The 26,607-nt window shown below is 42.6% G+C and overlaps 1 protein-coding gene across 2 annotated transcripts; it reads right to left on the bottom strand.

Moving 5' to 3' along the window:
* Window positions 1-448: 448 nt before the first annotated feature.
* On the bottom strand, window positions 449-22,708 carry LOC113152117 (desmoplakin-like). Of its 2 annotated transcripts, none has more exons than XM_026345156.1 (24): window positions 22,147-22,708; window positions 19,964-20,051; window positions 18,861-18,982; window positions 18,609-18,759; window positions 17,180-17,305; window positions 16,962-17,021; window positions 16,689-16,856; window positions 16,338-16,442; window positions 16,151-16,246; window positions 15,293-15,418; window positions 14,500-14,652; window positions 14,195-14,349; window positions 13,924-14,050; window positions 13,498-13,684; window positions 12,905-13,335; window positions 12,636-12,814; window positions 11,841-11,979; window positions 11,386-11,579; window positions 10,898-11,060; window positions 10,720-10,803; window positions 10,538-10,645; window positions 10,314-10,412; window positions 8,306-10,132; window positions 449-7,210 (listed from the first exon to the last, which is right to left on the bottom strand). In XM_026345156.1, exons 1-24 carry the CDS (start codon window positions 22,557-22,559, stop codon window positions 911-913), a joined length of 11,601 nt encoding a protein of 3,866 aa, XP_026200941.1. In that variant the 5' UTR covers window positions 22,560-22,708; the 3' UTR covers window positions 449-910. The 2 variants fall into 2 exon arrangements, with proteins under 2 accessions (XP_026200941.1, XP_026200942.1); XM_026345157.1 differs by having other exon boundaries at window positions 9,635-10,132; window positions 22,147-22,705.
* Between the last annotated feature and the right edge of the window lie 3,899 nt (window positions 22,709-26,607).

Below are 26,607 nucleotides of genomic sequence, written 5' to 3'. Positions count from 1 at the left end.
CGTCTTATAGAAGCCTTTTATTTTGAAAGCGATTTGGCACCTGTTGACCTTTTCCGGTGCCCAGCCCACCGAGCTCCTCCAGTTCGACTCTTGTTTTTGCAGAAGTGGGTTTATATGTCATAATTAAACCACTGAGCCTCAGTTTGTATTTTACTTAACGCTACAGGCCTACATGTTTAATTTGCATCACAGCCTGTTTGTTTGTTTTATTTCTAAAGTCAATCACCTGAACAAAAATACATTTACAGACTCATCTTCATATTTCATTTGATTACTTGTGATCTTACTAAACTGAAACGTTTTCTCAACAGCAGGCCGTATTTTTGCATGATTAGATTTACTCTTTGCGTTTTAAAATTGTACTGTAACAGAATAAAGGCTGTGGGCTACAAAATACCTACACACTGAAGAATGTGTTTTGATTTCTGCACAGAGGAGACAACAGTCATAAAAGGTTAAGCTTTTATTTTGGGATACTGAAAATATGAAGCACAGAACAGCAGAACACCAAAGGTTAACAACTCCAACCGTAAAAGTAGTAGTATTTAAGCCAATACACACCAACAACCTTATATCCCCCTTTGCATAAAATAGGCACACTGGAAATTTTTATGTCAAATAAATGTAAACATAACACCTTTATGTCAGCAAAGCAAGGCTTAAAAAGAACTGATTTTTGAAATATGTGTATCCAAGAACATGGCAAACACTGTTTTTATCAAATAGATTTTCTAAAGAATAATAATATCTTGGTAATGTTCATTCAAGATTACATGAACTGCAGCATTTTAAAAGCAAAATAAGTCAAATCAAAAAAGATTTTTCTCCTCTCTCACTAGATACATTCAACAGATCTGATTAAAATGGTTAATTTGTGAATAAGTACCATGTATCTAGGGGGCTTTTTCTTTTATTTGGTGGACGAGAAGGTGGTCAAGCTATGGCTGTAGCGAGTGGTTAATGAGGAGGAGGGGGAGCCAAGGTCCAAACTACCCCTGCGGGAGCCTTGTCGTGAGCCACTCCTGGAGCCTGTGCGGGATCCTGGGGCAGATGAGGTGTTGTATGGACTGCTGATTCCTCTGGAAGACACAGACGATGCCTGCAGCATTTTCACTCCAGTGCTTTCCTCCAGCATGCAGTTATCCAGAGCCTCCTTGTAAGAGATCTTAAGTTTGGTCTTGGGGCAGGTCAAGTTCTTTGTGTGGTGTCTGACATCTTGGAGCTTCTGGGCTGCTCTCCCATCTAACCAGCCCATTTTCAAAGCATCTTCAATGGTTCTTCTACTGCCCATTTCTGGATCATACAACCCTCCTGTTACAAACTGAAACTCAAGGAACCTCTGTCCTGCCTCATATGGCAGCCACATCTCCTTCATAGCCATAGCAGCAGACATCTTCTTCTTGGTTTTTACATCTTCAAAGCCAAAATAGGCTTTCTGCGCAGGCTTGAGCTTTGTGGCCATGTCCTCAGTTATTATGCCCAGTCGGGATGCCTCCTGGATGCTGACCCTACGACCATTTGAGGGGTTGACAATTCCTCCAGTGCACGCTTGGGCCTCCAGCAGTCTCTGAGCAGTGATGGTATCCACCAGATCGCGGTTTAGAGCCTCTGTGATGGATATCTTCTCTACACTATCTGTATCAAAGATGGCTCCCACGGGTTCCTGTTCACCCACAGTCTCAACAGGAGAGGTCAGAGTGAAAGACACACTAGATATGTGTTTAAAGGAGTCAGGTGAGTCTTGAGTAGCACTGCTGATTGAAGCGCTTCGCTCTGTGATAGTGGTAGTTCTTGTTGTGGTCATCTTCGCAAGAGTAGGTGATAAGGGTCTCGACAAGACTGACGATGACGATGCATCTGACTTTCTTAAAGTTGTTGATGAGGATGTTCCTGAAGTTGCTGCCGACGATCTTGTTAATGTTGATGTCACTGAAGATGTAGCTGAGGCTGGTAATGACCTTAAAGTTGAAGATGATGATGATAGTGATGATGATCCAGATTGGGTCTTCTTGGTGATTATATCTGCAAATTGAGTTAGGGTGATGGTACGGGAGCGGTACTGATCTAGGGCTGACTGATCAATTACTCCTTTTTCAAGTAGCTCCGTAATGTCATATTGTTTTCCGGTCTTCCTGTCAATGATCACAAAACGTACAGAACCATCTGGAGCAGTAATAGTGATTTCCTCCCATTCACACTCCTGCTGGGACAGGTCCAGGAAGGTGTCATAATCAATATACCCTTTGTCATATGCTTCACGAACTGTCATCTCTTTATTGGTCTCTGGGTCCACAATGACCACTCTTCTTTTCCTCGTAGTGTTTTTCAGAGTTGATTCTTGTTTTTTCTTGCTCATGATCGGCAAAAGGATGAGGCCTGTCTTTTTATCTGTGATACATCGTTTCTTGAGATCCTGATAGGTTAGGTTTTCCTCTGTGTTAGGGTCAAAGAAACCTTTAGTATCAGTACCTTGACCTGTCAGAATCTTGTTCATTTGTTCATTAAAGTAGCCTCTCTTGTAGGCTACATTCACATCAATACGATGACTGTGTTCAGGATCAATAATACCGCCGCTGGCAATCTGGGCCTCTAGAAGACGAATGCCATGACCTTTCTCCACTAACCCCCTCTCTATAGCCTGAAAGAGAGAGATAATCTTTTCTGTACCAGGCAGTTTGTAACCAGTCACACCCCTTTCAGCTGCCAACAGGCTGTCCTTAAATTCTGGCCCAAACAGTCTTTTACTATACGCATCACTAACAGTCAGATAGAGGTTGTTGACAGGATCAACAATAAAACCTGAGGCAGCCTGGGCCTCAAGCAGCTCCAGTGTGGTTCCAGGTCGCAAAAGTCCCTCTTTCATGGCCTGATAAAAAGGCATCACCTTATCACTAGCCTCATCATAAACTCCTGCTATGCAAGTGGAACCTTTAAGGTAAGCGTGAAGACGATCTTCAATGTCTTGGCTTGTCAAGCTACCCTTGCTCAGTTGATCCATTTCAGCCCTATCCAGCAGGTTCGCATCTACAAGATCTATGACAGACACCTGGCACCTGAGCCCCTGGACAGTTAATGGTTTTTTTGGTTCAGGGAGAAGCAAAAGACCTGTAATAGGATCAGCCTGACATTTTTTCTTCAGAGATACATAGGTTGTTGCTTGTTGTGTGTCTGGGTCCAGATAGCACTGAGGAGACTGATTCAAGGCCCGGTATAAGTCCTCATCTATGAGATCGCGATCCATAGCAATGTCTTTGGGTAGGAATACACTGAGGGTGGGGTCCAAAATTCCCCCTAAGGACTCTTGAGCCTGAAGGATGCGAAGAGTGGTGTCTCTGTCAATTAATCCCTTCTTCATGGCCTGACCAGCTGATAAAAGCTTGGCCGTACTTGGGTCTCTGTAACCTATGGCAGCTGCCTCAGCTGCATACAACTTAGATTCATCCTCCTTATCCACTACTCCTCTAGCACATGCTTCTTTAACTGTCAGTTTCCCATTAGTTTTGGGGTCAATGATGTGACCTGTGGCTGCCTGAGCATCCAGTAGCATGTTAGCACTGTCCAAAGACATAATTTTCTGTTTCTTTGCCTCTGCAAAGGACATTTTCCCTAAAGGTCCAGCTGCAACACCAGCAATTGATCCAGTTCCCTTCAGGAAGACTTTTTTATCAACTGACACCTCTGGGACAGTTTTCTCACCTTTCACTAGTTGGCTGAATGTTTGTTTATCCAGGACACCACAATCAAGCAACTGCTGTGCAGTTACTGACTTACGAACACCATCAAAGATCAGTTTGGAAGGGTCTTGCTTCTCTGTGACTGGCAAAAGTAGCAGACCTGTGGCTGGTTCTGTCTTGCACCTTTCCTTTAATGTCCCGTAGCTGGCATCACGCTCTGTTTCTGGGTCAAGGTAACAAGCAGGACCTTGGTTTAGTGCTTGGCGGAGGTTCTCATCCAAAAGATTGTACTTAATAGCTGTGTCTTTTGGTAGGAATACACTGAGATTTGGATCTAGAATTCCTCCCACAGACTCCTGAGCCTGCAGCAGGCGCAGACCAGTCTTCCTGTCAATTAGTCCCTTCTTCATGGCCTCAAACACTGAGACAGGCTTGCTTGTGCTAGGATCCTTGTACCCCACAGCAGCTGCCTCTGCCATCAATAATCTGTCTCGATCCCTAATGTCCACCACTCCTTTGGCACATGCCTCTTCTACTGTCAGCTTCTGATTGGTTTTAGGCTCAATAATGTGACCTGTGGCAGCCTGGGCTTCCAATAGTAAATCAGCACTTTCTTCAGGCAGGAGCTCCTGCTTTTTGGCTTCTGACACTGACATTTTCCCTTGACGCCCAGCTACCACCCCAGCAATGGGTCCAGATCCCTTCAGATAGACCATCTTATCCACAGACACAGTTGACACAGTTTTCTGCCCTTTCACTAGCTGGTCATATGTTGGCTTGTCAAGGACTCCACATTCAAACAACTGTTGTGCAGAGACTGGCTTGCGGACACCATCAAACATCAGTTTAGAAGGGTCTTTCCTCTCAGTGATTGGCAGAAATATCATACCTGTGTGAGACTCTGTTTTGCATCGTTTCTTTAAAGCTCCATAGCTGGTATCATGTTCTGTATCTGGATCAAGGTAACATCCCGGAGTCTGGTTTAGTGCAAGACATAGGTCATCATCCAAAAGGTTGCGTTTTATAGCTGTGTCTTTAGGAAGGAACACACTGAGGTTTGGATCTAGAATTCCTCCAACAGCCTCTTGGGCCTGCAGCAGGCATAGCCCAGACTTCCTGTCAATTATTCCCTTCTTCATTGCCTCAAACACAGAAAGTGGCTTAGCTGTGCTTGGATCTCGGTAGCCAACAGCAGCAGCTTCTGCTGCTAAGAGCTTGTCTCGATCCCTATTGTCCACCACTCCTCTAGCACATGCTTCCTCTACTGTTAGCTTCTGATTAGTTGAAGGATCAATGATGTGGCCTGTGGCAGCCTGGGCTTCCAGCAACAAATCTGCACTATCTGGAGGCATGAGCATCTGTTTCTTGGCCTGGGATAAAGACATTTTCCCCAAAGGTCCCGCTACCACACCAGCAATTGATCCGGTCCCTTTCAGAAAGACTTTCTTATCCGCTGACACCTCTGGTACAGTTTTCTCTCCCTTCATAAGCTGATTGAATGTTGGTTTATCCAGGACACCACAATCAAGCAACTGCTGTGCTGTTACTGGCTTACGTACACCTTCAAAGATCAGTTTGGAAGGGTCTTTTTTTTCAGTAATTGGCAAGAGTAGCAGACCTGTATGAGGTTCGGTCTTACATCTCTTCTTTAAATCCCCATAGCTAGCATCACGCTCTGTTTCTGGGTCAAGGTAACAAGCAGGACTCTGGTTTAGTGCCTGACGGAGGTTCTCATCTAAAAGGTTGCGCTTAATAGCTGTGTCTTTTGGTAGGAACACACTGAGATTGGGATCAAGAATTCCTCCCACAGACTCCTGAGCCTGCAGCAAGCGTAGTCCATTCTTTCTGTCAATTAGTCCTTTTTTTATGGCTTCAAACACTGACACAGGCTTGGCTGTGGTTGGATCTTTGTATCCAACAGCAGCAGCCTCTGCTGCCAATAATCTGTCTCGATCCCTAATATCCACTATCCCTCTTGCACATGCCTCTTCTACTGTGAGCTTCTTATTGTTTCCAGGGTCAATTATGTGACCTGTGGCAGCCTGGGCTTCCAGTAGCAAATCCGCACTATCATCAGGCAGGAGCATTTTTTTCTTGGCTTCTGAGAAAGACATTTTGCCTTGACCCCCCACTATAACCCCAGCAATGGGTCCAGTCCCTTTAAGATTGATGTTTTTATCTAATGAAACATCTGGCACAGTTTTCTTCCCTTTTTCTAGATCTTTAAATGTTGGCTTGTCTAAGACACCACAATCAAGCAGCTGCTTGGCTGTGACAGGTTTCCGAACACCATCAAAGACAAGCTTTGATGGGTCTACCTTCTCAGGTATAGGAAGAAGCAGCAGGCCTGTGTGTGGCTCTACCTTACATCTCCTCTTCATTGACATATAGGTCACGCCCTCCTCACTATCTGGGTCCAGGTAGAGCTCAGGCTTCTGATTCAAAGCACGACATATATCATCATCCACTAGATTCCGCTCAATGGCTGTGTCTTTGGGAAGAAACACACTGAGTATGGGATCTAGAATGCCACCAACAGACTCCTGAGCTTGTAGCAGACGCAATGTTGTGTTCTTATCAATCAGTCCTTTTTTCATGGCCTGAAATACTGAAAGGGGTTTGCTTGTGCTAGAGCCACCATACCCAACAGCTGCAGCCTCTGCAGCTAGCAACCTCTCTTTGTCCTCTTCATCAACTACACCTTGATTACAAGCCTCTTCAACTGTCAACTTTTGATTAGTTCTTGGGTCAATGATGTGGCCTGTGGCAGCCTGAGCATCCAGTAGTAGATCAACACTATCAGGGGGGAGAAGATTCTCTTTTTTGGCCTCAGTGAAAGTAAGTTTGCACAGGGGCCCAGTAAAGGACCCTGGACCTTTTGGACCTTCAATTACCACCCCAGCTATTGGACCTGTTCCTTTCAGATTTACTCTTTTGTCAACAGATACTTCAGGGACAGTCTTATTCCCCTTCACAAGTTGGTTAAAGGTTGACTTGTCCAATACACCACAGTCAAGTAACTGGTCTGCCGTCACTTGTTTGCGGACCCCATCAAAAATCAGACTGGAGGCATCCAAGGTTGGGGGTTCTCTAGCTCTCATCAGCTGAGTCTCCATGGTCTTTCTGACAGTGGTCACCTCTAGCAGTTCTTTCTGGACAGATGACAGCCTACTTTTATATGTCTCTTCAAGCTCCCTCAGTTCTCTCATCAGTTTCTCTATCTCACTTTTCAAAGAGTTCTTTTCCCTTTCCAGTCGTTCCTTGTCTGTGTCATATTGCCTCATCATGGTCTGCTTACTATCATTTTGCTCCTTCCAGTAACTTACATCCCTTTTTGCCCTCTCATTCTCATCCTGTAGACGTAGCTTATTACGAAGCTCTGAATCTAAGGACAATTTAATGCGACTGAGTTCCTCCTCCAGTGCTTGCAAACGATCTTTGTCCTTTTCTGACAACTGCAATTTCAGCAACAGAGCATCTCTTTCCTTTACAATGTCATTGTACTGTGACTGAATGGACTGCATCATTGCTGTTGTCTGTAAGAAAACACAGGAAAAAAAAGGAGGGAAAGAACACAGGGTCAAAAGGTTAGTCAATTCAAATAAATATATTGATAAATTTATACATTTGTGTCTATAATCCTTTGCATTTTACATTAGAGTATAAAATCAATCACACACTAGGATTAAGGCGCACATACGTGCACTATTTATGTATCATTTATTTTCTAGCAATATTACTGAATGAAGGCCAAGAAATTGACTCAATTTAATTCAAGTGGAATCAAATTGCAGAACTTACCAAACCACAAGATGGCACAGTGTTAACACAACTGAATAATTTGAAAACAGTTACTGATTAGAATACTAATCAAAACCTAAACTGCAGGTGTGTGTGCATTCTGCCAAATTTGTACTGCTGAATTAGCAATATACTATTCAAACAGCTGATATATTTTATAAAATATAAAAACAAGACTAGGCATAGTATATGGATAAAAGAAATTGCAGCAATATACTAAAGATGAACAAGTTGAAAAAAAAAAAAACTCAAATCAAGAGTCTACATTCTGCAAATTTGCAATACAGCCAATTTTTGACTGGACCAATCTCAAACTCAAAAAGAGGTACCTCAAATAGTTGAATAAATTGTGGATATTTTAAGTACAATTCATGCTGTTTTCACAAGTTTGCAAAATGTATCTTAAAAACCATGCTACAATCTTTAAGCTGTATTAGAGCAGAAGGCCGGCAGTAGTGACGTCACAGGCAGTATTGATTGTTCTAGGCAAAAGAAGAAAAGGCTAAAAAAGCATGCACATTGCATATCTTTGCACAGTATGGACAGAGACGGAGCCAGTGAGTTGGGGAGGTTGGCAGGCAGAGAGGAGCAGATCATGTTTCCATGCATGCAAGTAACTGACATGCAAGTTTTTTCAAACACATACAGAATCTATGTGTTTAAATCAGTTACCAAGTGGAAGGAATCTACAGGGGATCTACAGGTGTTCCAGCATGCAAGCAAAAGTATGGCTACAGACAGTGACTGCTACGTGATTGTTCCAAATTGGGACTATGGACCTATTGGAAAGACAAGGGTAATCCAGGACTAACTGCCAAACGTCCATGTACCTCGATGGCCTGCTTTTGTATTTTGTCAGTCTCCAGCTTGAGTTTCTCCGTCTCTGAGGAGAGTTCTGTGACCAAGTTGCGGTAGTCAATATTGCTGCGTTCACTGGTTTGCAGCTGCAGCTCCAGTGCAGTAATCTGGGAGGAGAGCTCATCATCACTTCCCTTTTTACTTCTCAAGACTTCATCTTTCTCAAGACGTGCTGCTCTTAATTCTTCCTCGAGCCTCAGTCTCTCTTTTGTCTGGGTTTCTGTGACGTCTTTCAGCCTTTTAAGATCAGCAGAGTTCTCATTTAGTGCTTTGCTCTTCTCTTCTAAAGTTTTGTAAAGACCTTCATTCCTGAGGTTTGCCTCTTTGACACGGGCCTGCTCCTGGAGTATTTGTTGCTGCAGGGCCTTCAGCTCAGCATTCAGCTGTGTAATGTGCTCTGCAAAGTTCTTGTTTTGTATCAAGCATTTCTCCAGCTCCTCCTGCAACCTAAGACGCTCTTCTTCCCCTCTCTTTTCTGATGAGCTGGCTTGTTCATGGTTCTGGCGTAATGCATTGATGGTGCTGGTATACTCTGTCATGGTCATGGTGGTCCTTTCCAGCTCTGTTTCTACCTGCCTTCTTCTGGCCACTTCGTCTTGGTTATCTTTCCTCAGATTCTCCACCTGGATCTCCAGCCCATCTCTTACACTCTGAAGGTCCTTGATGCGTCCCTGCAGCCTGCTCATGTTTTGTTCTACTCTGCTTCGCTCCCTGCTCTCCTTCTCCAGCTCTAAACGTATCTTCTGAAGCTCCTCCTCGCACTCCCTCAACTGGATTGCCACCACTGACGAATTTGTAAGCTTCATCTGAAGCTGGGCTAGTGTCTGTTCGAGCACTCCCTGCCCTTCCTCTGTGGTCTTTCTTCTTCGAGTCTCCTCTTCTAGACTGTGTGTGACATAAGCCAGCTGCTCATCCTTCTCCTGCAGGAGCTTCATGGCCTCAGCCAGCTGTTCTATATATTTAGTGCTTTCCTGGTCTTTCTCCCTCATCAGCAGCTCAACCTGACATTCCAGTTCTCTCCTTCTGCGCCCCTCCTCTGTGATGACAGCACGCTGGCTGTGAGCTTCTTCCTCTGTTCTTTTTATTTGTTCCTCAGTCTGGCATACAGACATCCTGAGCCTCCTGAGCTCCTCCTCCAGATTTTTCCTTTCTGACTCCATCCTGTCATACTGCAGCTGGAGCTCAGCTGTGTCCTCCTCCCTCTGAGCTGCCAGCCTCTGAATGTCTGTACGACTGCTATGGATTTGGGATTCGTAGCTCAGCTTTATGCTACTGATCTCCTCACTGTATTGGCTCCTTACCTTTGATATCTCCTTCTGTAGCTCCATGACCCTTGCTGCTTCAATAGACAGCTGCCGCCGCAACTGTTCAATTTCGTGGTCCTTACTGGACACATTCTTCTCCAACTCCACTTTGGACCAGCTGACCGTCTCCAGCTCGTTCTGCCTCTTCCTCAGCACTGACTCATACTCCTCCTGCTGTTGAGTGTAGCGTTCCTCTGCTAACCTCTTCTTCCTTTTTTCTTCATCAAGCAAGTAGTTGAGTCGGTTGACCTGATCTTGGAGATCTGCCAACTGGTTCTGGGTGGAGTCTAGGCTGTCCTTGGTGGCACTGCACTGCATCGCCGTGTTTCGCTTCACCTCCTCCATCGACAGCAGCTGGCTCTGGGAATGGGAAAGCTCCAGCTGGTAGCGAGCAACAGCATCTTCCAAAGCTTTGTTCTTGGAATTGCGGTCTCCAATATCGTCTTTTAGCAGGCGAAGCTCTTCCTCTAACAGTTCAATCCTGGTGTTACGAATCTAGAAGCAAGGAAACAAAGATGAATGCAGAGTTTATCTGGTATATTTTAGTGTTCTTTGTGTAATGAACAACAAACAAAACACATCAGTGTGTAAAAATATTCCGGAGGTTACTCAACATTCATGGTATCTTTTACCATTAATGGCTGCAGCGAAGAACCATGAAAAACATGTTCCGTACCTTGAGCTCTTCCATGTTTTTGAGCAGCTCTCCCAGGAACTTGTAATAGTCACCAGAGAGGGTAAGCAATTCCATGTAACGTGTCTGCAGCTGTGAAGCCTGCGACAAAAATACACAAAATGTCTAATGAATTCATATTGAACCTCAGTTAAGGTTAGAAATGTAATGGAAAATAATGTTTCTCTTTGATCACAACATCTCAAACGCCTCTGGAGTGCAGTTACCTCCTGATTAAGATCCATTGACGGGGACCTCAGCATTGTCCTCTTGATGGGGATGTTAAGCAAAGTCTCTAAACCAGAGGTATAGGTGGCAAGGTCTGTTTCATAATCCTGTGAAGAATCACAGCCATTAATGCTGGAAAATAAAACTAAACGGTGCATATACCATATGTAGGCTTCCTTACCTTGACAGAATGCACACAGGTCTCATTCTCCTTCAGCACACTCTCTACTGTCTCTCTCTTTGCCTTGATTTCTGTGTTCAGTGCCTTGAGACAAAAATATAAAGTCAGATGTCTGATGAGTTAACACAGTAGACAGTAAACAATTTAATTAATAGCACCGAAGGGCTGAGCGAGTAACCTTTTGTTTGTTAATATGGTCTTTCAGTGCCTGGACGTTATCTATCTTGGTGGCCTGCAGTGTGTCTTGTTTTTTCCGTGTGCTATCAATCCAGTCAACAAGGGAGGTGCTGGTTTGCTTGTAGTGTTGTAGCTGAGGCAGATACAACTGAAGATCCTGAAGTCTAAACAAGAGATAGAAAGACATTTTTCAAAAGGTGGAAAACTATTAAATGATGTGACAGTACTAAGTGACAGTGACGTCCGTTTTACACAAATCTCTAATGTGGCACATCCTGCTTTCAAAAGGATGTCCTGAGTCTAACAAATGATGATTTTCATTCAAATTGATTGCTGCTTGTTTGTTGATGGATTATTGATAGAGATCCATGCCTACACCAGCAGTACTGAAGGCCACCGGCTTTAAATTAAAATATTGAGAAATATTTTATATATTAAAAAAATATATAATAAATATTATTTAAAAAAAAATAGAAATAGGACATATACCTGGTGTCAACCTGTCCTTGGATTCGTCTCCAGCGATCTGACAAAAGTCCCACTTGCTCTGTGCATTTAGACAGCATCACATCACACCTGAGGAAGGGGCCACCCACCTGGCTGTTCCAATAGCTCGTGTCAGCCAGGCATGCCTCCATGGAGGCCAGCACATCTTTCTTCTGATCTAATTCTGCTTTAATACTCTACACATACAGGAAATACCAGTCAGAAACCACTCAGCATTCTCATAGCAGCTTTTCTAATTAAACCTTACTGCTGACAACTGAGCTATATGCTAATCTGAACTGGTATTCTGTCCCAGCTACAGCTTTCAAAGTATCAAGTAGAGTGGTAAATAAGAAGTGGCTGTAATAGAGTAGTTTGCACTGTTTGTAATAAACATTCAAAGATAATTAAAACAGCAAGATGTGTGTAAAAGCAATTTATTGTGTCTTATGAAATACCTTAAGGGTTGACATGTAATCCTCCACTTCACCAGGTGACAGAGAGGTTGTCTCTTTCTCTGTCAGTCTTGCTTCATAAACTTTCACTGTGTCTTCAACATGTGCCACACTCTCCAGCATGGCCTTTAGAGCCTGCAGCCTGATAAAGACAAAGAGATGAAGGAAACTCATTAATTTTACACAGATGAGATAGAATATATCTGTTTGTCTATTTGTATAAGAGGACAGGAGTGAGTTATACCCAAGTATATACTATTGTTCACTGTTATGTTTAAATGGTTGAGAAATGAAATTACTTTAACAAATACTATAACATTTTATTCTATGATATTTTTAGAGGGTTATAGATTTGATTGGTCTGTTTAGGTTGGTTTAACTAATCTAAAGCAGTTGAAAAGCCTGAGACAAATCAACTAACGGTCCTATGGTGTTGCCTTTCATTAAGATTCGTAAGTCTAAAGCCTCTATGCTATGGAAGACATTAACCTTCAGTACGGTACTGAATTATGATCTCAGCAATGGTTTTAATAGGTTTATAGAACACCTGATTTGCATTAAATATTATGATGCAAAGTGATATGATCAGGAATAAATGCTTATTACAGTGACTGGAAAAACATGTTTGTATGTTTAAAGCAAAATTTAGAGAACCTATTATTGATCCTAGTGGGACTAGTGTTCCAAAAAAATATGTGCGTGCAGTGATGACATGCCACTAGCTTAGTTGTGATTACTATGCAATCTATTTGTAAGTCTTTCTTCAGACTTCAGTTTGAGTTTGTTTGTGTTTTGTACCGCTGTAGGTAAGCTGATGAGCTGCTTTCCAGACTGTCCAGTCTCTGGTTGATGACTCCAAGCTCACTGCGGAGAAACTCGGCTTTATCTGAATCATCCATGCCCTCCAGCTCCTTCAAAATAAGCTCCCTCAGACGTAAGTACTGCTCACGAATTGAGTCGATGTCATGCTGCACCGTCTACAAAAGTTATTGCAAAGTTTAAGCATTTTGCACAGCACATTTTAATGATTGTCTGTTTTTGTTGTATTTCCAAGTTACCCTGCCTACCTCTAACTGAGTGATCCTGACGACACAGTCATGCACCCCATCATCTCCGAGGCAAATATGAACATGCTGACTTAGCGAGCCCTCAGCAGCCTCCAGCTTCAGTCTGAGCACGTGCAGCTCTGATAGGCTGCGGGAAGAAGAGGAGCTTGACCGGGAGGAGGTAGACCCCACTATCTTCTTCTTCCCAGGGTCTATCTTGGTGATTTTCACTGTGTCCTTCTTGCTCACCTGTTCTTTATTCTCCACCTCTTTCCTCACCTCCGTTTTTCTCTCAGTCACTTTTTTTATCTCCAGTCTTCGTCTTTCGTCTTCCAGTTTTCTGGCCTCCTCTTCGACGGCGACTTGTAGGTGTGGCTGCTGTATTATAATCAGCTGCGTTGGATGTTGCTGTGGGGCTACTTGCTGTAATTCTATTTGTTCCTGTTGTGCAACTGTAGGAAAATAAAAGATAAGGTTTTAAAACTAGTAGAGGAAAAGACCCTCAACCTTCTGATGCAACTCTAGATGCAGACCACCAGTTAGTGAATATTTATACACAAAACAAGATAATTATATTATACAGTACTATACAAACAGTATTTTGGAATACTGACTGTAGGTAGGCAGTTGTATCACCAGTTGGTCGTAGTAGGCCTGGGCTCCATTGAACTGGGTCTCAATACTTCTCTTGTCCTCATCAGCAAACATCTGGGAGTCATGACTGCTCAGTTTGAACTCCTCATAATGAGTCTCCAGGTTCTTGAGAATTTGCCGGTACTCTTCAGGACGCATTTCAGCCAGCTGAACACACACACACACACACACACACACACACACACACACACACACACACACACACACACACACAAACAATATGTTTGATTTAGGTCTAAACAACATCAGAAACTAAAAAGACACAAGACAAGATAACGAGGTATCTACTTAGATATGCATGTTGCACAGTATATATCTTCTCTCTGTTAAGGAACATGAATATATAAGACATCAAACGCTGACGTCAGAATTTCTGCATCACTCACCATCGATATGGTGAGGGAGTTGATGCGTTTGATATCTAAGAGACAGTACTGCCAGGCGATGAGACTCTTAACATTGATGTAGAGCTGATTCCAGATTGACAGGATGGCTTCATAGTACTGATCGTTCCTTTTCGACAACACAGGGATGAAATATAGAATAAAATTTATTTATGAAACCAAAATTGAACAAACCACAGATGACTTTCATCTGTCCCTCAACCTAGAGTTATAATACGCTGTAATCACGTAACAGTACCAGAGTTTTACTTACTTGTTGGCCAGGCCGATGCTGAGTGGATTAGGAGGTGGTATGATCAGACAAACAGAGGGCACCAACATGTCCAATCCCCCTGGGCCGGTCACCTGCCACTTACTGCGCTGACTGTTGTCCTTCAAGATGGCTTCATTGTCCTTACAGATCACCTTCTGTAAAGGGTTAAAATCGAATTTATTAGTAAAAACATAAACACAATATTAATCTAGAATTTTAAAACATCTATACATATTAATAATTTTTTGTTTAGTGGCCCAAACCCACTGTATGTGTGACTGTGAAGTGAGCATTAAGAAACTGACCTGGTCTTGTTTGAAGTCGCACAGAGCTTTGACGATGACGGGGCTGCTGCTCTTCTCTTCAGGGTTTCTGGGTTTCAGTTGCACAATGCTCTTTGACTTGATGGCCAGACGCTGAACCTGCCTCTTGTTTTCCAAAATCCTATCTTTCTCTGTCTGAAAATACATAAAAGAAACTAATTGATTTGTTGACAGAAAATAATATTATGAAACAGCAACTCATTATAGAAGAAAAAGAAGGAATGAGTGAAGATAAAGATGAAATTAAACAGAGATGAGAAAAACTGAACAGCAAATAGGCTGAAAAATAGAAATAAAACCCAACAGGACAAATCGATATGGAGTCATTACATGGTTCTACATTTCAGGGAGTTTCTTTAAGTGTAACAGGATATTCTTAGTAAACCCTAATTGTCATTTCTTTTCTCCTCTATTGCTGTCTCTCTGCAGATAAATGCAATCATGCAGAATGAGCTGATTAAATTCCTGCTTGTTAAAGACTAAAGCCTTGTGTGAACTTTATTGTGCAGCCTGAGATGTGACATTTTATGGCCATAGCTAAGAGCTCATTCTTCATGAAACAGGCAATTAAAACGACCCAATTATGTAAAACAATTCTTAATCCCCCAAGGTCCTGAGGATTTACAGTACATGTTGACTGGTGGACTTAGAAGGGTTCTGCAAAACTAAAAGACAGAAGTCAAACAGCCCAAACCTCAGCAGTTACAGTATCTATGCACATTTGGAGCCATCTGTTACTTGGTTGATCTGTTGCCAGTGTCTCAAGCTGCCATACCTGCAGCCCCTTGAGAAGTTCCTGCAGGTTCTCCAGTGACGTGTTCTTGTCACAGGCGAACTTCCCACGAACTGTCTCGTGTTCCTTCTGCAGGTTGCTATATGTCTCATTGGCCTCTTTGAAGAACTGTTAAAAAACACATAGAGAGGTTGTTATACAACCAATCATTTTTAACGAAGGGGTTGAAACTGTTGGAGGAAAGCGGGATCGATTGATGTTTGCCAGTAGTTTGTCTGTTTTTGAGTTTAGACAGTTCAAACAAACGGCTTCATCAGTCACAATCCGATCAGGTCTCCAGGCCAAAAATTAACCTGCATACATATCTATTTAGTGCAACATTAAATAATTCGCTGAACATTTGTTTTGAATCTAAAGCATCAGTTTGATGATAGTTTGGTTCAATATGTAGAGTGTGTCATTTACAGCGATGATAGAACCACAGTTCTGTGTCTGCTCATCCAAAACATGCTCACCACTTCCTGGGGAAATCTGGCATTGTGAAGCTGAATACTAGGAGCTTTCATCATAATACAAAAAGCCCTTTGAGACAACTTTGGCAGAACAACCGGAAGGATTTGTTAGATTTTTTAGTCATTTGGGGCCATCACAATAAGCTGTAACCAACTGTGAGACATCACCATATTCTAACGTTGATCTAACACAGATACAGTTGACTATTCACACATTCAGCCACAGACAAACATTGGCATCAAATTGGATATTTCTGTGTTGTTCCAGCTACGTGGACAATTTACAGTAAGTTAAAAACCTCAGGCTTCACATTACCGGCACTAATTTCATTGTAACTGTTATATTATATTATTCTTATTATATTACAGTTGTGCTCTGTCACATTACCTGGCTATAAGCTGCATTTTCCTTCAGATGAGTATCAATGCACTTTGTAATCTGAAGCAGCCAACTCCACTGTGTCTGCAGGGTGTCTTGGTAAGCCTGGAAAAAAACACACAAAATGAGAAAATAATTCAACCAACCCCCCCTCCAACTTCCCACATACGAGTGCATGTAAGCAGTGTATTCGTACTTGGATCTTGCCTGAGGCTGGGTGGTTGTTCCTCAGGAGCAAATCCACTTTGGCCTTTAGTTTGTTCAGGTCCTTCTCTTTCTCCTCCAGGGCACTCATTAGTTTCTGTTACATAAGGAGAAGGTTAGTATGCACTGGGAACGCCGGATAAACATCAGGCTGCAGCTGGAGAAATGTTCTATGGCTTCGTTCCAAGTCGACAACTGTGTGCAGCTGCCAAAATCTAATCCACCACGGATCATTGCTCCCTTATGAAATGCAGATTAACTTCATCAAAATGTATTGCCAAGAATGTTAATCAACTAGACTGAAGCTCTCAAAATGTGAGATTAAAAGAGTACTTTTACTAACCGAGTAGCTCTCCTGCTTCTTGGGGATGTACTGGTCAATGTTCTTGTCTCCCCAGTCAAACACTAGTTCCTGCTCCTCCCTATCATTCACCCACATGATCTCTCTGGATATTTCCTCGATGATCTGCTGGAGGTCTTGCAGCTGCTGGGTTCGACCAAACGACATTTTCTAACATGGGCAGAAGAGAGTGGATTAAATGCAAAGTCAGCGATTTGCCAGACAACACACGACCCGAGTAGTGATGGTTGTGTTTGATTAGGTGGTTTGTTTCACCTGCAGACTGTCCCACTCCTGGTCCAGAGCATGAAGAGCTCCTTTTTCTCCATTCTTCAGCTATAACGAAAAAGAACACTGTTACTGTGCACAATGTTCTAGACAGATTTTACAGATTATTGGGGCTTCTCCCAGTAACTGGAACAGAGTATTCATCATAACAGTAATATATAAGCTGCTGTAGCAAACGATTCCTACTTTGAGCAGACTGAACTCACCAGGTCATTTCTAGCGCGATCCACCTCAGAGCTCCTCTGGATGGAGCTGTGAAACTTCTGGTGGCTGATGAGCTGCTGCTCGATCGTAGAAGAATCATCTCCCCAAGAGGCTGTTTCGATCAGACGCTGATAGAGAGGAACACCACAAGATAGACAGGTAGCTCTGATTATTTTCTACACATTAGTTTAATATGCAGATAACAGAACAAGTTGGATCAGGAAGTCTGTACATTTGTGCAGCTTTAAGCATAAAAACTAAAGAGGAAACTGCCCATTTTCTGCAATGCTGCCTAAAACTGTGGGTGCATTTACCTTTGTGCAATTCCTCAGAAATGTATAGTTGATAATGTCAAGTCTCACCACTCAGATCAAGTGTCAAGTGAAGCAACACATAGCAGAGGAATGTTTTCATGTCGAAACTCTGTGTGCCAAGTATTCTGGTTTAATGAGATCTGTCAGTCCCCGTTTCTTTCTTCTTTAAACAAACCACCAAAAATGTCCTCAGACATGGAAGTGGTTGCACAAATATGAGCATATTTACAGCACACAGACCTTCATGGGTATAGGTTCGATTATTTGACACATTAAGACTTTAAAAACATGAAAAACAGGTTAAACACTACATATAAAGAACTACTGTAAATGAAGCAGCTCCACTATCCAGGTGAAAATACAATATATGGTAAAAATGCACATATATGTAAGGTTTTCAAACAGGTTCAAGACTATTTAAGTTCTTAAATTTCAACATTTTATTTCCATGAGCACCAACCACCATTTTTTTACTTACCTTTTCTGAGTGTAAACACCCCCTCTCTTCCTATTCTACACTGAAGACAGGAACATACTGAATATATATACTATATTTATTTGTTCAAATTGCGACTGTAAATGTGGCAAAGACACTTTAAATCATTGTGACAGCTGCCAAGATTGTCTTTGGGTGGAGCACACGCTGTTACAGGCCAAAGACACACACAGTGTGCAACAATTAAATGTCATGTTTCATTGCACTCTACTGTTCATTTACAGATAAACCTGCTGCAAGAGGGAAGAAGTTTTCATGACAGCTCTTCTCATTTGTTTAGCTTCCTGTCTGCGTTCGGCAGATTATGCACTTTGTATTTTGTATCTGCGAGTTGTTTCATCTGCTAATGACCAGTGGGTTGTCATGCATTAACTGTTTGAACTGTGTACTAGTCTACTATCTAATTGCCTACAATCATGTATTACGTGCACTGTCTAATGCTCTGCCTGCTCTGTTTTTCACCATCTAATCCCTCATTTATGCTCTTTTCAGTAAAGAAAAGAATGATACAACAGAACAGCCCTCACTGAATCAAAGAGCTGTGTGAGGATTTAGATTAGAATTAACCTTCAGGTTAGAGTAAGGTTTACAAATGTACTGTAATGTTTTGCGTGTGCACACCTTCTGCTGTGCAATCCAGGCCATAGCGTCATTGTAGGTCCTTCCAACGTCCTCATAGGCACCAGAGCTCCCTCTGGTGCTCCTCCTCCTCTTCATGCTGCCTGTATACACCATGTGGACCCCCTTCAGCTGGTCTTTATACATCTCCAACCTAAAAAGAAAGAAGGGACAATAGGCTGTGACTGAATCACAGCACAGATAGCAAAGACAGCAGAAAGTGAGAGACAAGCGTCAGGGGAAAATCTTTCTTACTTCCTGACTATGTTGTCGTTCGGCTGCCCCAGTTGTCGCATTTCTACAGCACAGACCTTCAGTTGCTCGATGGCTTCTTTCGCCAATGACATGTAGCGCTCCGCATCACCTATGGTATTGCCCTGCAAGTCATAAATACACTATTTATCCGGCTGCACAGGAAGACTGTTAAACAGCAGGAAGATGTGAACATTAATTCCACTGTAAAAATTCACCTTTCCTTACTTTAATGAATTGTAAGTGTTGAATTGAGAGGTGTGTTTTTATTGGCAGCGGCTGCTCATCCAAGTGTCTACAGTCTTTTCACACCTGATATCCTATTGTGATATAGGTTCTGTTGCACTTATCCAGTTTGTTTAGTTTGCTAAGATGTAAAGAAAAGTGACTAGCTCTCTAACTAACTGTAATGGTGTACAAAAAACGTTGTTAGGCAGCTTTAGTTCAATAATTCCATGGAAAAACGACAACCTGGATCATTTCATGACAATGGATGAGATGGAAGTGATCTTCAGTATTTCGCACATTCCACTGAACAAGAGTCTCACAGTTGTGAGGAGCGGTTAAAGCCAGAGATGCAAGTCAACAGGACAATAAATCACACACCCACGTCAGTCAAGCACACAGCGAAGAGTTTGGACTTGTGGTGAACTTTGCAGAAAACCAAATTATTCACAAGAAGTTGCTCAACGCGAAGCTGGGGAGGTCTTTGTGTGCCTTAGCTAAATCAAATGTTTACAGATCTCACTCTGACGATGTAAATCTATCAGTGGATTCACTGGCAGTTGAAGTATCACTGTGGTTCCAAAAATAGAGCCAACAGAGATACAAACAGCATGCTTTCTTTATCAGCCTGGTTTCAGTTACATATTCTGCTGCACTCATTGAAGGCTTACTCATTCAGATACTCACATTACAACTAAATGTAATTTCTGACCTTCTTCCTGCACCTTTCTGCCAACAGAAAAGAAGCTGCAACACGATGCTTTTCCCTTTGTCTTTAGAAATAAAAACCTATTACCTGAGCTCGGAGAGGCTTTTCTTTTCTTTTCACCACCGAATGAAAGGAAACAACAATAAATGTCACAAAATAATCCAGGACTCACAGATTGAAGCGCAGATTCTGCTCTCTTCAGGTAGTCCTGGCAATTATTCTGCAGAATCTTTGCGTTCTGGTGGATGAGGCTGGTGGCACTGCAGGGGGCAGCAGAGAGAATCAATCACCATGAAGATCGTTACTGTGATCAGAAACAGCTATTAGTTAATCAGATTTGTTTAGCACAATATCACAGTTGAAGTAAATTTCACTTCATTTTGTCATTTCTTAGAGAGAGGTTGTTGAGCTGTTTTTAAAGGTGAGTTTTATTATTAAATTTTTCTGCAAAGATCTAGAGTTAGACGTAGATAACTGAAGCGTTCTGCAGCAAATAGATAAAGAAAAAGATCCAGTAAATACAAAATGCTAAGGGCTGGTTGACAGGATCTGCTTTATATTAATTTGTGCTATCTTGTTCACATAAGGCAAATTGGGAATATGAAAGGCACAGTAATTGTCTTATGCAGTATATATACTGATAATAATGAAGGATAAGTTGGTGTCTGAGTTGTACAATTATTATTTTCTAAAATGAACATCCACTAGTGAAGTCTGCTGAAGAGGATTTCACATGTTCAGTTCAGTTTAACAGAGGGTTCGCTGATGTATTTCGAGTGCGACACCAGGTCAGACGGCTGGAGTCCTTATTTGTGCAGAACCCACGCGTTCAATCCGTGGATTCAGGTCAAATGTACTTTTGTCCAGACCCCACACGAAATTTCTGTGCAACCTGACCAGAGTGAGACGTCACCTGTCACCTTTCAGCAACCACAAACAGCAGGTCGTTGTCAGAGGGAGGGACTCAGGATCCAAAGCCAAGAAAAGCTGACAGTGAACATGCATGTAGCATGGTAACACCGGTTTAGCTCGAGAAGTATTTAGTCATGTTGTCCAAAGTCACACTAGAGTCAAACTCAGTCATTTGCTTAATAAACCAGGTGGGCACTGTGAATCTAAACATTATGAGCTGAACTGTCCTCAGACGATGAAGCTAAGAATCACAAAACCTCTTGAGTCTTTATATCAGCAGAGAGACCTTTGTAGACACCACCGTTTGTTCTGGAGCATGAGGACGAGGTGACACAACAAAGGCGTCCACTGCTCCACTAACACAAATGTTTTTGTGCAAACACACAATGAAGTTTTGTTAAACTCATTTTTTGTTTAAGGTAACGTTACTCGAGCAATCGTTTCTTTGCTGCAATGTTTTGTTACTATGAGTCGATAAATGTGCACGTAAAGAATAAATGAAATAAAACATTTTGAACCACCACTAAACAAAAACAGCACTTTAAAAAGAGCAAATCATGAAAACTCCTATATCTCCTTCACCAAACTTTAACCATAAGAAGAGAAACTCTCTGTAGTCAATTAATAACTACAGGTCCGTTCCTTTGTAAAAACTACAGCAACAATCAAACGATTTTAACAAATAGCTTGGACCAGCTGCTCCTTTCTAAGTACAACACTGATACATGTCCTCTACGGCTGATGATGATTAGGGACTACATGAATGTTTCTGTTCCTGTTTCTTCACTGAGGTTAAGTTGTTGCAGCAGAGCGAAGTGTGCAGGGAGCTGTAAATCAAACTGAGGATCTGCTCTGGGGAATCTGCACAGTAGCTGTAAGTCAATTTATTACAAGGCCTGGTTTCATTATCACCGGGTTATTTAACGTGAGGCTCAGGTTTTGAATGCACAGCAGCTCTAATATGTGTAAATGATCTGTTATTAACTAGATGAAACCTTGTTTCCGACTGTTGTTGCATGAAGTCATTAAACTGTTCCTAAACTGAAACTCAAACAAACTATGAAGCACTTTACACTTCACATGCAGAAACATTTACTGCATTTTGTTCTGCTGTGTCTACTTCCCCTTTGCAGAGGTGAAATAAGTCAAAGTCCAGCCGGATGCTCCTCCTGCCTCAACACTCCCAGTTTTTATCAGCTTGGCACCGACAGGGCCGCGGTCCTCTGAATCCCACTGAGCCCCCAGAGGTGAAATAAACCCGGGATAAAAACAGGCTGTGGTGATTAATATTTAAGAGGAACCAGCTCTTTTCTGACTCGTCCATCCTCCAGGTACTGAGAGCAGCACAGTGGACTCTGTTTCAATAGAGACACGCAACAGGCTGCGGGGTGGGGGGGCGCGCAAAGCAGGAAAGTGATATTGGCCAAAAATGATATACCATACCTTATTCCGGTGCCGCTCATCGTGCCGCCCCCCATGCCGCTCATCGTGCCGCTCATCATGCCGCCCCCCATACCGCCTCCTGTGCCGCTCATCGTGCCGCTCATCATGCCGCCCCCCATACCGCCTCCTGTGCCGCTCATCGTGCCGCCCCCCATACCGCCTCCTGTGCCGCTCATCATGCCGCCCCCCATACCGCCTCCTGTGCCGCTCATCGTGCCGCCCCCCATGCCACCTGCAGAGGCCTTGGAGAAGCTGTAGGTTTTGTATCCCTCCATGTAGGGATCGTATCCGTTGCCGCTTCCGTGCACGATCTCACTCCGGGAGTAATGGTAGGTCCCTCCGCCGGTCAGGTCACCTTTAGACCCGACCGTGCGGTTCATGTTCAGGCCCTGCTGAGACCCGTAAAAACTCATTCCGACCAGGAAACGGCACCAGAAGAGGCGCAGCAGGTAGATTGAGTCTGTCTCCCCCCTTCTTGTCCACCTGTCCGCCTGCTCCCTCCCTCGGTCCCTCGGTCCCTCCGGTGCAGACTGAGACCAGCAGCAGAGAGGAATCGTTTTTGGAGGCTGCTGACCACACCTCTCTCAGTCGCTCCCAAACTTTCCGAGCCAAAAACCACTCCCCATCTGTCCCCTGCAAACTCAGCCGGAGGCACAGAGTGTGTGTGTGTGTGTGTGTGTGTGTGTTGTTTTTTCTTTGTGGATTTTCAGAACAGTGAAGATATTTTAAGTTAAGTCAGGACATTCTGCAAATTTAGTGAAAACTGTGGAGACTGTTGAGAAGTGAAGACACAGTAGATCATTCCTGGAGAGAGAGAAAACTAAATGTGAGGAAAAACTTTATTATTAAAAAACTTTATTATCAAAAAACTTTATTATTCACTTTAGTAAGAGAAGACCTGTGTGTGGCTACAACACTGTATATTTACTGATCATACAAAAATAAATGCACCATAGAACATAAATGCATACAAACGTCATAATGTTGTAATAGAAACTTACTTAGACCTTAAATATGTTTTAAAACGACATTTGACATGTTTGGATATCTTCTGCATCGTCTCTTTGCAGCTGAATTCCAGTGAGAAGCAGCAACCCCAGAGCATTTTACAACTTTTCCTCATCACTTTTACACTCAAACAGTCGCCTGCAGCCAGTGGGTGGGACTCACCAGAAAAACAAGTTTGACAAACAGTTGACTTTGAGCGACAGCAACGAAGAGTTGGATTATTCAGTTGTACCATTATTCTCACACTCTTCAAACAAGATAAATGGGAAAGGATAAAGAAGGTTTACCGATTAGTGCTTCATTAAAACATGTCACACTTACTGCTACAATAAAGGGTTGATGTGTTCTTTAGAGAAAGTATAAATCATCTTCAGATTAAGACATTGTTGAGTTGTGTTACACCAAAACAATGGATGATCCATCTCACCGTGGTTCTGTGTGTTGTGTCACTTGTAGTGGTGCACGTCCATCGTTAAACTCTATAATGTTCGTTAGGTGCCTGGGGGGTTTCTGCACAGATCACATATAGAGAGCTTCGGTCTTTATGTTGTCTGCTGTGTCTGTCTCCAGAGACACACTGAAAGACAAACAGCACTGAGAGGTTTTTCATTTATCAAGTCTGAACCCACGTCACAGTCAGACTGTACCTGCACAGGTGTGAAGTATGAGATCAGCACACACAGGTGAACAAGCTCCACGCTCAGTTCCAGTTCACTATTTTACTGGTGACATACACAGGAGCACGTCTGGTCTGTTGGTGCAGACTGAAGTATCTCAGCATCTACTGGACTCACTCTAGCACCAGTAATACCCCCTTTCCCACCAAACCCTGATTACAAACCAGTTCTTCATGTTTCGAAAGCCAAAGAACCAGCTCGTGGTCTGGAAAACTGGTTCCATATCTGCACCAACTCCTGTTGGTCTAGATCCTTGAGCCACTTGCATCAGGGGCTGGAATATCGTGACCCATAAGATCAACTAAAACGCAGTAAAGACAACATTAGATTTATCATTTCTGATTTGTTTAACTGCAGTGTGACTGGTACAAGTGTAGTTGATGCTAATTAGCTATAGCTAAAGGCTAACGCTTAGAAAACTAATATGTTCTGTGTAATTAGGAAAACATTTTTGCTAATTACCTTTCTTACCCAACGTCACTGGACCAAGTTGAACCAGTGCTCAACCAGCACTAGCCCCAGCCCACCACTTTAAAAGGGGCACCCTACAGGAGACTGAGCTTTACGGCTCTTAGTCTTCTTTGATCTTTATTTGACAGGAATGTTTTCATGAGCTCATAAAGTGGTCTTGTGTCATCTTGTGTCTTTTTGTGTCTTTTGTGAGTTTTTTTTTCTCTTTGCCAAAACAGTAGCACAAGAAACTTTTACTAAAGCAAGAAGCTTAAGAAACAGAAGCAAAACAAAGTGGTCAGACTCCATAAATAGAAAACCAACAATGATGTATCCTGTGGGTGGTTTTGCAGTGTGATCAGTCATGATCATGTTTTACCAGCATGCTTCTGCACAGCAGGAGCTAGCCTGTAGTCAAGGCCTTCCATTTTGGCTTTGACCTAATAGAGTCCGTGACAACAAATACTCACACTATTAGTAAATGACTTGTATGTGTTTGCAAGACAAAAACAAAAATGTGATCCCAGACTCTTCGTACACCAACCAGCAAACTCTGCAGCTATTGAGGAATGTAGCATGTGTGTGTTTTTAAGTGCATGAGGTTGTGAGTTGAGCAGGCACAACTGAAGCTGAGAGAGAGAGATGGGAACGGGTTGATTGTGGAGTGTTTGTTTGCTGCCTATGATTTATTGCACACAGTTGTTTTCCATTAGCTCAAGTGTAATTGCAGACTTGGTGTGGATGACTGGGTGCAGAAGAATTTTTGCCCATCGTATTTTGGATGCGAAGATGAATCGAGCTGCTCTGGTCTCAGACTCTGCACTTTTACTTCTACTTGAACTCAGCGTTTCATGAAGGTTATAAATTGCTACCTCACTGTCCCACCTTACTGTCATGTTATAACCCCGGGCACTTGACTTTCAAGAACACGCCTTTGCATGTGCATAAACTCCCGCAGACACACGCCATTTGCCAAAACAGCATTCCAGTGCTACTTTTGCTTTTTTAAAAGCTGCACTTTGTGTCCTAATTTGCGACTTTGAAACTGTGCTTTTACTCTGTATTGAAGCTGAACTCGGAGTCTGCCTGAGCATGTTATAGTGGACGAGCTATGAACACTAAATTAGCAGAAAAAGAACAAGGTTGTCATATTTCTGTATGAAAGACTTTCATAACTGTACAAGGAATCGCTGAATTCACTGTCTGTGCGTATTTTTTTTAATATGTGATCCCATTGAATGAATTAAATAATTTTAGGGTGTGTTTCAAAGGCGTAGTCCCGATTTTAGGGTGTGTATCTGAGGTGTAGTCCCGACGTTCCCACCCTGTCCCATCACGATTCATTCCTGACAACAGGAGACAGGACAAGGCTTGCAGATTTTAATGGCATATCCCCGGAAGGTCATATTTCAGCTTTAATGTGTGTAACTTTCTCAGTGAAACTACAATGAATGAAGGTTGAAAGGTTGAAAAATGAAATAAACAGGGAACTAAGTCTTTATCTGAGAAAGTCATTCACCCTGCAGTGTCAACTAATTGAACTTATTACCAAGCCACCCTTATTTATTTTTACAAAAAAAGACTGTTCTAGTTTTTATTTCTCTTCACTGGATCCTGGTTTCTTTTAAAGTAGAATTAAGTGCTGCATAATTTCTGAACCTCTGTACCGCATAAACAAAAAAACGTTCTAAGCTGCTGTGCTGGGAAGTATACAACAAAACAAAGCAGACTGAGGGGAACCAGGAGCGGTATAATGCAAATTAAAAACCAAAAACAGGTCGGGTACAAAAACAGAACAGTACCAAAAACTGTTTGAGAAGGGAAACATAATTCAATTCATACGGTTCAAATATCAGAGACGGGGGAAAATAGAAAGGCCAGAGGACACGGTGATCAGATCCACAGTCAGTGCAGGCAGGTCAGGAACAAATGCCCAGAGGGAGGGAAGTCAGGGAGGTGTTAAATAGAAAGGTGGAACAGATCAGGTGACCAGGGCAGAGGAGAGTGGACAGGTGAACAGGACGAGCAATCCGAATGAGCAGAGGGGAGAAACAGACGAAGACAGGAGACGAGAGACAGACAGGGACAAAAAGAGAGAGAGCGACAGCCGGAGCAGGAAAATAGTAGAACTGGGACATGGACAGGCAGGGATAATGACAGATTCATTACAACCTTTTAAATTAATACTACAATAATATATTCAACGCCCTTTGATCGTCTGCATTTTTATCTCACAGGGGAGCTGATGAGTACAGGTGGGTCTTGTCCATCACACCCACGAACACACCCACGACAGGCTAGAATTAAGGGTGAGGTGATGCATATT

Source organism: Anabas testudineus, chromosome 4 (genome assembly GCF_900324465.2).
Source record: "Anabas testudineus chromosome 4, fAnaTes1.2, whole genome shotgun sequence".
NCBI lineage: Eukaryota > Metazoa > Chordata > Actinopteri > Anabantiformes > Anabantidae > Anabas > Anabas testudineus.
This window is presented reverse-complemented; position numbering and strand designations above follow the sequence as displayed.

What these genes read in the sequence shown, in the direction of transcription:
- LOC113152117 (XM_026345156.1), bottom strand. Translation starts at nt 22,559, where the DNA reads ATGAGTTTTTACGGGTCTCAGCAGGGCCTGAACATGAACCGCACGGTC. An exon ending in AAAACATGGAAGAGCTCAAG is followed by an intron (nt 10,133 to 10,313) that starts GTACGGAACATG and finishes CCTTGCTTCTAG; the next exon opens with ATTCGTAACACCAGGATTGA. An exon ending in TACAAAAGCAGGCCATCGAG is followed by an intron (nt 7,211 to 8,305) that starts GTACATGGACGT and finishes GTTTTCTTACAG; the next exon opens with ACAACAGCAATGATGCAGTC.